Source organism: Hirsutella rhossiliensis (assembly GCF_020360975.1).
Source record: "Hirsutella rhossiliensis strain HR02 chromosome Unknown scaffold00007, whole genome shotgun sequence".
Classification (NCBI taxonomy): Eukaryota; Fungi; Ascomycota; class Sordariomycetes; order Hypocreales; family Ophiocordycipitaceae; genus Hirsutella; species Hirsutella rhossiliensis.
This window is the reverse complement of record NW_025408673.1, coordinates 2,456,194-2,467,050: the sequence shown is the minus strand read 5'-3', so window position 1 is coordinate 2,467,050 and position 10,857 is coordinate 2,456,194. Positions and strand designations below refer to the sequence as shown.

General features: G+C 47.8%; 2 protein-coding genes across 2 annotated transcripts; both read left to right on the top strand.

Moving 5' to 3' along the window:
• Positions 1-5,745: 5,745 nt before the first annotated feature.
• On the top strand, positions 5,746-6,708 carry HRG_07047 (uncharacterized protein; the record flags this gene model as incomplete). Its single annotated transcript, XM_044865518.1, has 1 exon — positions 5,746-6,708. The coding sequence occupies one exon, from the start codon at positions 5,746-5,748 to the stop codon at positions 6,706-6,708; it is 963 nt and encodes a 320-aa protein (XP_044719480.1).
• A 439-nt stretch (positions 6,709-7,147) lies between these two features.
• On the top strand, positions 7,148-10,127 carry HRG_07046 (reverse transcriptase (RNA-dependent DNA polymerase) domain-containing protein; the record flags this gene model as incomplete). The annotated part of the gene is made up of 8 exons (XM_044865517.1): positions 7,148-7,322; positions 7,538-7,706; positions 7,780-8,574; positions 8,642-9,326; positions 9,369-9,461; positions 9,521-9,631; positions 9,719-9,811; positions 9,999-10,127. The coding sequence occupies 8 exons, from the start codon at positions 7,148-7,150 to the stop codon at positions 10,125-10,127; spliced, it is 2,250 nt and encodes a 749-aa protein (XP_044719479.1).
• Positions 10,128-10,857: the final 730 nt, after the last annotated feature.

Genomic DNA, 10,857 nt, shown 5'->3' with positions numbered 1-10,857 from the left:
TACTTTATATTATATAGTACTAAGGTAATAAGTATATATCTAATAATAAGAGGAAGTAAGAAAAGCTATATATTACTTTAATATATAGTTATATCTTAGTATATATACTATATATAGAACGTAAAAGAGTTTTACTAAGCCTTTATATATTACCTATTAACTAAAATTTCCCGCTATATTACTATAGAAAGCATTTCTTTCTTTCTCTTTATTTTTAAAGGTATATTCTTAGTATACTATATACCTTACCTTAAGAAAGGTATATTTAAAATAATATAAACTCTTACTATTCGCTAGTAAAAGTAAAGCTTATAGCTAGATAGCTAGAATTAAGCTTTAATAGCTTCTTTACTAGCTTAGCGATTATATTAGTCCTTAGTAGAAGTAAGACTAAGCGAATAATTAATCGACCGATTTAACTTATAAGATACTAGCGCCCCTTTTATTAAGCTTACTATATTTATAGAGCTCGCTATTTCTAGGAAGTTCGCCGCCTTTATAACTAACTTTACTACCTCTATAATACTTATCTTTACTTAAGTAAAGCTTTCCTTATCCTCTATAATAAAGCTCGCCGCCTCCTAAACTAAGCTTAGTATAATAAACGTTAATAGTATTCCCTAAGCCGCCGCTAACGCTAATATATTAGATACTAACTCCCTTATCTTAGCCGCCCTTAAAACTTCTTCCTCTTTTACTAAGACGATCTTAAGACTCCCGCCCCTTAAGTTCTTATATATTTAGTCGTCTAGGTAGTTTATAGATAAATAACTCTACCTACTAAGTTATAATCCTTTCTTAAGATAGATATATTTAGCTTAAAGGGTAAAAGGGAGGTAGTAAGATAAAAGAACTATTTAGAATATAGCTAGAATTCTATTCTTACCCTTAAGTATCTACTTTTATTTTACTAAGTATAATTAATATCCTTTTTAATCTCTACCTAAGGGTATATACTTTTAATATTAAGTAATTATTTCTTTAGTAAGATATAGTACGCTCTACTTATATAGAAGTTTATTTATTTAGTCCTTCCTATAAAAGGATATATTACCTAGGAAAAATAAAGGTCTATTAACTTTTATATAAAAAAGGAAATAATTAAAATATATATTTATATATAAGTAGTAACTATACTATTACTACTTATTACGAAATATTATAGTATTTATAGTAATATTTATACTAATTTAAATAATAGTATATAAATAAAATATACTAAAATTCTTTACTTTCCTTACTTTTAAGCTAACTCTTTAAGGTAGTAATAGGTTAGGAAAAACGTCTTAAATACCTTCTATAGATTTAAATATCTACCTAGCTAACTTAAACTAAAAAGCTTTCTATTAATAGTATCTAAAATAATACTAAGGCTTCTTATCGTAATAGACCTAAAAGAAACTAATATAGTATATTCTTATACTCCTTAGTATACCTCTTAAAGTTTAAAAGGATTCTCTTAAAAATAAATTAAGGAAAGTTATTAGTCTCTTACTATAGCTATATAGGTTTAAGAAGGATTACCTAGCTCCTTTTCTTCCTATTACCTTACTTTATATAGCTATAAATCTCGTATATTATTAAGATCTTTAAGGGCCTAGCTAAAATTTATTATTAAGAAATTACCTAAAATACCTAACGATAGATATTAGTCCTAAGCTATATACTAAAGAGTCTCCTATTTATTTAGTTAGTTTAATTAATTAGCTTAAATTATTAAAAAGCTTAGTACTTACGTAAATAGTTTTCTTATTAACGCGATTCGTTATAAACGCTTAGTTTTATTATAAAGACTATTATACTATATAGGTAAAAGTAAAACGCGCGCTTTAATAGGTACGCTATAAATAATATATATTTAATAACCGCGTCTTTTAATAAGTTTAAAGACTAAAAGTTATAAGGGCTTTTGCCCTATATAGGCCTAGACTAAGGTCTAGGCTAAGTCTATATATAAGCGGCCTCCGCGCCTATATAGGCTAGGCTTATACTTCTCTTTCTTTTCCCCCTTATAGATTATTAACCTTCTTTTAACGGACCGCACCTAAGCCTACGCCTCTACCTACTCCGTAATTGTTACGACCCGACCAACGGATGTTACGACCCGACCAACGGATGGCCATGACACGGGCCAGGGATGACTAACCGCTGAAGGATCACGTGACCATGCGAAAGGTGATCGGTGGATCGCCTTACGATCAAGCGAGCGGTGCTCGACGGATCGTTCATCGATCAAGGTGATCACCTCTGTGATCACCTCCAGCACCTCGCGATCAGAGACGGGCAGTTGGGTATATATAGCTGCCCCATTTCACTCCTTTAGACTAGATAGCTCTTTAGCTTTCAACACAATCATTACGATCCCTATCACGATCTCATCTCTGATTCCGATCACTTGATTACCTGGTTACAGTCTACGGTCTACGACCTCCGACTCATCACCAACGTGACATACTTATCATTGCTCAGACCACGCCCTGTTGTATCTGCCAACATAAACCCCTCGACAGGTTTATCCCTTGGGAATATCACCGGTCGTCACACGTTGAAAGCTCTTGTTCAGAACGATACCGCGTCTCTCTGAGCAATATCGCATAACTGTCAACATGCCTGCACAGCAAACTGGATCAACCAACTCGGGACACACCGTGTCGCCGCAGGACATGATGCGCGAAATCATCAGCCTTCGACAGGAGGTCCAAGTGCTCAGGAACGGAGGAGGCAACGGACAAGTCAGGGACATCGGAGAAGCAGTCAAACCAAAACAGCCAGGACCATTCGACGGTACTCATGGCACGCTTCGAGACTTTCTCACCCAACTCAAAGCCTACCACCGATTCTATCCGACCAAGCTCTCGGACCCAGTCGAAAGGTACTCCACGCAGGAAATTGTTTATCTGGAACGGCACTCGCCTGGTTTGGACCCATCATGAGGACTTTCTCGACAACCAACCAGCGCGACGAGACAACGAGACAGACGAAGTCTTTGCCAGTTTCCAAGGATTCGAAGAAGCCATTACGAAGGTATTCGGAACAACCGACGAGGAACGAGAGGCCGAACAGAAACTTCGAGAACTCCGACAAAGGATCTCAGCATCGGATTATGCTGCGAAGTTCCGTCAAGTCACCTCAAAGCTTGATTGGGACGACGAACCTCTTATGTCACGATTCTACGACGGGCTTAAAGAAGAAGTCAAGGACGAGCTCTACAAGGAAAATCGACCTGACAACCTCTCGGACTACATTGCTATGGCAGTACGAATCGACGACAGACAGTATGCGCGACGCCAAGAAAGAAACAAGGAAGAGGAAACTGGAACCCTTCCTATGGGAACAACTTTAACCGACGCGCCAACTACAAGAAGAAGCGCGAAACTCCATTGCTTACGCCCACACAACTAACCCAGGCAAAATGGACCTGGATGCAACAAAGAAGGGCGAAGGAAAATGCTTCAACTGCGGAAAGTTGGACATTTCTCACGAAATTGCAAGCAACCTCGCAAGGAGAAGAAAGTTCACTGGGCCCCAGCCCCAGAAGGTAAGAGACACCTGAACGCTACTAACAAGCAGGAACCAAAGCATGAACTCCTTAGTTGGACTGCATGCTACGACGACAAATGCACGGTACACCTAAGCGACAAAACGGTACCGGATGGTTCCCAAAGCCACCAAAGAAAACCCTTGCAATGGTGCAACGAAGAGATCCCACAACACAGAAACAAGTCAAATTCGCAGAACCAGAATACCCCTATCCTGAAGGAGTCTCACAAGACTGGATCAGGAAGAACGGCAAACGATTCCAGGAAGACATGCGAAATAAGGATCGACAACAACGACGGGCAGTCTATAAACAACATAACAAAGAAGATACGGACGCAGCCCTTATGCTCACGAAACTCGGACAACAACCCGAAGAGGAACAACGAAGTTTCGACGACACAAGCTCTGAAGAACAAGACACGCTACAAGAAACAGAAGACGAGGATGAACTCGCACCACCACCCTCACTACTAAGGAAAACGCCACGATTGGAGAACACGCTCCATACTTCGAAGAATTCGAAGAAATGCTCAAAATTGGAACTCAACAAATACCTCAAATTCTCACGGAAAACCAACAAGCTGCATTGATTCGATACCAACCGGCACCACGCGGAGGAGACTACGCTGTGGCTATCGCCGCGGTCGACACCTTTACAGCCCTACAACGAGAATGGCAACCACGAGGAGAATTTTCAGATGACCCAAGAACAGTGCTCAGTCACGAAGAGCACAAACATATTTCATGGATCTCATGCGTCTATTTGGACTGCATGATACACTTCAGATGAAGGCACGACACGACGCCTTCCCAGTCAGATTCGACGGACAAATACTTTCGAAACCCTACCTAAGCACGGAACTGGACTACTGGAAAATCGATCAACGTTACCCGAACGACCAAGTCATGTTATTGGAACCCGATTACGGCACGCCACTTGAATGCCGCGATGATTACGGTTCTTTAACGAGATGTCTTTCGGAAACATGCAAAATCCACAAACACGCCAAAATTGGGAATGGCACAACGCCACTCGCTCTAAGGCATCCGAACCATCTATCTTCACAAGACTCGCGCAACGAATCAGATGCGACGAAGAAGATTACAACGAATGTGCACACCCGAACTGCAAAGTTCACGAACACGAAAAGGCACGAGCATGGCACAAACGACACAACGGTGCACCAAGGACTACTGGCGACACCTACGAAGGCTACAAGCTACATTCGACCAAGGAAAATTAACGCAGAAGAACTACGCGCAAAACAGAAAGACGCAGAACGAAAACTCGATTCCTGGTACGAAAACGAACAGAATTGCGAAGCACGGTACGCAATCAACTGCGAAGCAGCACAATGCAAACAACACAGCGTTGAGAAACAAGAAATCTTCGATTGGCTACAAGAAATCAGTCTCTTGAGCCCCTGACACGACACCACGCGACGAAAACATAAAGAAACGATATCAACAACAAATCGAAGAAGAATACCCAAATGAAACGAATAAGGACCAGGCAAAACGAGGTACGCCATCTGTAAAGGGCTACAGACTGGCACGACACGACAAGATCCAAGGACCCTATGCATGGCAACGGCAAGCCATGGCAACCAAATGGTATTGGACATCCAAATCGCGGGACATCACGTACACGCACTATTGGATTGCGGCGCGATGGGCAATTACGTTTCACCTAGTGTTACGGTATCCACCTCCACATACCTTACGGTATCCACTTCCACATACCGTTACGTATATAGACCGCTTCCTCCTTTTCTTCAGTTCCTCTTCCTCTTCCCTTCTTCCTTAAGAAGTCGATAATTAACTATTCTTCCAAGTCCCTTCTGGTTATCCATATCGGCCTTGATCGTAACATATTATCGACTTCTTCACTTCCGATGGAGCGATATCTATCCTCCTTTTGAACACCTTTTCCCCTTCCAGCGGCACCCGCGACGTCTCGCATATTGCCCTGAATTTCAGTTACTTCTGGCATTGACTTTACTGAAACCTTGATACTTTTCTGGACGACTCTGATCACGAGTTCTCTGCCGCTCGGCTGCCTCGCTTTCTTCCTCGCCACCCGTGACGCCTAATCAGGCGCACCTGCACCGCCAGTCTTCACCAGTCGCCACAGTTGCGCTGCCTTCCACGGACCGACACGCACTCCCCGACGTTATCACCACTATCGGCAACTTTCTCAACATCATGTCCCAAACCAGTAATACCCCTGACGGCACAGCCTTCTCCGCCCCACCGCCCGTACTACCTACCTCTTATGACCCCAGTCGTCCCAAGGTTCGGCTTCCGAAATGGAACGGAAATCTCGCCGAATTCGACATCTATTCCCTCGGCTTGATGAACATCCGCCAACCCTCCACAAAGAATCAGCTCGGAGATGAGCGTACCATCTGCATCACTATCTTCACCGAGTTACCCCCGAATGGCGCCAACCGGACCAAGGCTTGGATGAAATTGCGCCACACGGACGGCGCCTGGGATTCTGACAACCTCCTCAAGCACCTTAACGAGTCGTTCGAAGACAAAGACTCCACCCAACGCGCAGCCCGACGTCTGTATGCGGTCCGCCAAGGAGTGGCCCAGCCGTTTGCCCAGTATCGCCATGTCTTCGAGACATACTGCGCCGACGCCGACATCCTTGCCCCTACCGGCGCCGCCAAAGTCAACACTCTGCTCCGCGGACTTTCTTCGTACCTCCGGGATGCCCTCGCCCTCCAGTTGGGCGTGTCATCTACCGATTACAACAGCTTTGTCACCATTGCCCAGGCTCTCGCCACCCAGTTAGAAGCACTGCCCCGATTTCAAGCCAACGCCAACGTTCAGAACCAGGTCGAATGGTATGACTCTTCCATCACCGTGGATCTCCCTGCCAACCGCACCAACGGCCCCACGTCCCAAGCACCTATCCGCACCCCGGCCACCCAGACCCAAGTTGACCAAGACGGTGACACCATGATGAGCGAGGTCAACCAAATCAAGACCAACTCCTCCGCCGACCTTGTCTCTATTGTTCAAACTATAGTGGCCGCACTGGCTGGACAACAACAAAATGGGTCTAACAGGTCCTCGTCCAACAACAACGGTTCGGGCCGCAGCAAGTATACCGAGGACTCGCCCTCGGGCTCCGTGGGTCGACCAAACCACGCGTGACCGCCGTTCCGAGAACCGCCAGTGTGTTCGCTGTGGCAAGACTCCTCTCATCGCTTCAGAGAATGTGAATACAAGAGCTTTCCACCCAACGCCCCTGCCGGTGTCAACGGCGTCAACACGAAGGCGGAAAACGAGTAGCCCCTGAGAAAAATCGTGCTCAGGGGCGTGATGAAAAGGATGTTTTCGGTGAAGACCTCACAAAAGGGCCTACGGAGAAGGATATAAAGTTAGCAAAAGGACGGCTAGACAACACGCCGTTCTTGTTCGATGTGCTTATCAACAACACCTCGTATATCAAAGCTTTCTTCGACTCCGGTGTCTCCCATATGCAGCTTTCAGTGAGGAATTTGTCAGAAAACACCACATCCCACGTATCCCAGTCGAGAAGCGCCTTCTCAAACTCGCCAAGCAAGACGAAATACAACACGCCATCACCGACATGGCTTTTATCACCATGGATATCGACGGCCGCGCAGAGCGTCTCTACGGCTATGTGATCCCAGGCCTTGAATTCGATCTAATCCTTGGAAAGGGTTGGGCGGAACGAAATGACGTCGTATACAAAGCTGGAAAGCGCTTGCAAATCGGCCGCGGCAACAGTCGCGTGAAGGTTCGTGAGTGGCTGGATGGACAAGCAACAGGTCATCGATCGTACCAAAGACCTGCGTGACGCGAGACTCGTTTCCGCCAGCGTCTTCATGGCGACAACGAAGCGCATGCGCCGCCTCAAGAAAGACGCCCACCTTTCTCAGTTACCATCGCCGACATCAACAAAGCTCTCGCCAAGCTCAGCGAGAAGAAAGCGAAACCGACCCTTGAACAACTCCAGCAAGACGGCCGAATCCCACAAGAGATCAAAGATGTAGCTGGCGATTTCCTGACGACGACGACGTCGATATCACACCACCGCACAGAGATATCTGGGATCATGCCATCAACCTCGAGAAAGACGACGATGGTCGTGATAAACGCCCACCGTTCGGACCACTCTACGAGATGTCCGTGACGAGCTCCTCGTGCTACGAAAACTCTGACTGACCATCTTGACAAGGGCTGGATCCGCGCCAGCAGTTCACCCGCCAGCGCGCCTGTCCTCTTCGCACGAAAACCAAGTGGCGGTCTTCGCTTCTGCGTCGATTACCGCGGCCTCAACGCCATTACGAAGAACGACCGTTACCCTTTGCCGCTGATCCGAGAGACCCTCCGCAACCTCGCCACTGCCCGATGGTTCACCAAGCTTGACGTCCGCGCCGCTTTTCACAGACTTCGAGTCCGACACGGCGACGAATGGAAAACCGCCTTTCGCACACGGTATGGCCAATTCGAATGGCTGGTAACACCGTTTGGTCTCACAGGCGCGCCCGCGACCTTCCAGCGCTATATCAACTCGCACCTCCACGACCTCCTCGACGAATTCTGCTCAGCCTACATGGACGACGTCATCATCTACAGCGACGGCGACTACCTTGACCACATGACCAAGGTCCGTACAGTGATGGAACGCCTCCGCAATGCCGGTCTTAAACTCGACCTCGAAAAGTGCGCTTTCGCCGTGAAAGAAGTCAAATACCTAGGATTCATCATCAAAGCCGGCGAGGGCGTGACGGTCGACCCGGAGAAAATTCAGGCTATTCGTGACTGGGAGGCGCCCACAACAGTGACAGGTGTCCGCTCTTTTCTTGGATTTGCTAATTTCTATCGGGAGTTTATCGAGACTTTCGCAGCTGTCTCTGAACCCCTCAATAACCTTACCAAGAAGTTGACCAAATGGAATTGGGACGCTTCAGCGCAGAACGCCTTCAACAAGCTCAGGAACTCCTCATCACCTCACCCGTCCTCGCGATGTTTCACTCCGACCGCGAGACTGTACTCGAATGCGATGCCTCCGGATGGGCCGTTGGCGCCGTCCTCTCTCAGCGAGACGAAAGGGTAGACTGCGACCAGTCGGCTATTTTTCACGCAAATTCTCCGCTGCGGAGGTGAACTACGACATTCACGACAAAGAACTTCTCGCCATCGTCGCGGCAATGGAGCACTTCTCAGGCGAGTTACGCAGCGTTGACAAATTCATAGTCGTCTCAGACCACAAGAACCTGCAATACTTCGCGACCAACCGCCGCCTCTCCGAACGCCAGGTCCGCCTAGCGGAAACACTCTCTCGGTACACGTTCAAGATCGTTTTTCGCGCTGGGAAGGACAATACACAGCCGGACTTCTCTCGCCGCGCCCAAGACCTGCCCGCTAACGGCGACGACGAGCGCCTTAAAAACCGCGAATTCCAGCTGCTTAAAGATCATTGGCTACCTCCACGCACCGTCAAGCATCACCAAGGCGACTACATTCTTAACCAACTCGTCAGCGCGGTACAGACGCGCCGCTCAAAAACCACACCCATCGACGATTCTCAAGCCCCGCCCAGAGGCGCCAAACTCTTCTTCGACTCCGCGCTTCAGTTGCTCTGGGACCGCGGCCTGATCGAAGACGGCGAGTACCGCAACATACACGCCTCTGTTGTCCAAGGCAACGCCACCTTCCCTTCGGAATACAACCTTTCTGTCCAGGTACCTGACTGCGAAATCGACGACCGCGGAGCATTGCTCCGGCGCGGCGCTTTATGGGTGCCCAATTGGGAACCACTTCGGACGGCACTGATACAACAGACACACGACTCTCACATTACGGGTCACCCTGGGCGCGACGTTACGCTCAACATTCTTCAACGGAGCTACTTTTGGCCCCAGCAATACCTTATGGTTCGCCAATTCGTACGGAACTGCAATGTTTGCTCACGGTCAAAGTCGTGGCGCCACAGCCCACAGGGTCTCCTACGACCTTTGCCTATTCGGACAGATTTCACAGCGAATTGTCTGTCGACTTCATGGTTGACCTGCCAGCTAACGGCAAAGGCCCCCGATTTCTGATGGTAATTTGTGATCGGCTGCTCGGCTCTTGTACACTGGAAGCTATGGATTCGATGGAAGCTGAGGCTTGTGCCGAGCGCTTTGTTCAGTGCCACTACAGATTCCACGGCTTTCCAAAGACGATGACATCTGACAGAGGCAGCAACTGGGTTAGCAAATTCTGGCAACGGCTTTGTGAACTCGTGCGCATTGAGCAACGTCTATCCACGGCATACCACCCTCAGACCGATGGCGCTACCGAACGGATGAATCAAGAGGTCCTTGTTTACTACGAATCTTCGTCGCCTACGCCCAGACCGACTGGGCAGGTCTTCTGCCAATGGCCATGCTCGCGATCAACAACCGCGATTCCTCTGTCACGGGTTACAGCCCCTTTTCCTCACTCACGGGTACCACGCCGAGCCTATCCAACAAAACCAAATCTCATCTCGCTCCAAAACCGACCCCAAGGCCCGTGCCGACCACTTCATTGCCCGCCTCCGAGAGGTCAAGAATTAGCCAAGCAGCGAAAGCGACGGCACAACAAATCATGGAACACCAGGCGAATAAAGGGCGGCGGCCAAGTCAAAAGTTCGTTGTCGGGGAGCGTGTCTGGCTGAATTTGAAGAACGTTACCACCCCCCAACTCAAAAAGAAACTCTCGTGGACACAAGCCCAGTACAAGGTCACCAGAGTCATCGCCCCTGACGTCTACGAACTCGATGTCCCTTCCAACATACACCCGCGCTTCTTTGCTGACCTCCTTCGCAAAGACCCTAACGACCCTCTTCCATCACAAGTACAAGACGACACACAACCACCACCGCTACTAGACGGTACCGTTCCAGTGTATTCCGTGGAGAAGGTTTGCGGGCAGAATGCCACCCAAGGGCCGAGAACTTCTCGTCAAATGGGACGGATATATCGAACCCACGTGGGAACCACGTGACAACATCAAGCTTACGGACGCCTTCAAGAGGTTCGTGGCAACATACGGAGAGGGCGACGACGTGGGTGAAGACGAAGGCTCTCGTACAGGGTCTACGAGTAAGCGCCGCAAGACAAAAACACCAAAAGTGGTGGCTTTGTCGTATATCATGGGCTTCAGTGGGTGCGCTTTCAAGTCGCTTAGGGCCTTTTCTTTCTTCCCCGGAGGAAGGGGGTGATGTTACGGTATCCACCTCCACATACCTTACGGTATCCACTCCACATACCGTTACGTATATAGACCGCTTCCTCCTTTTCTTCA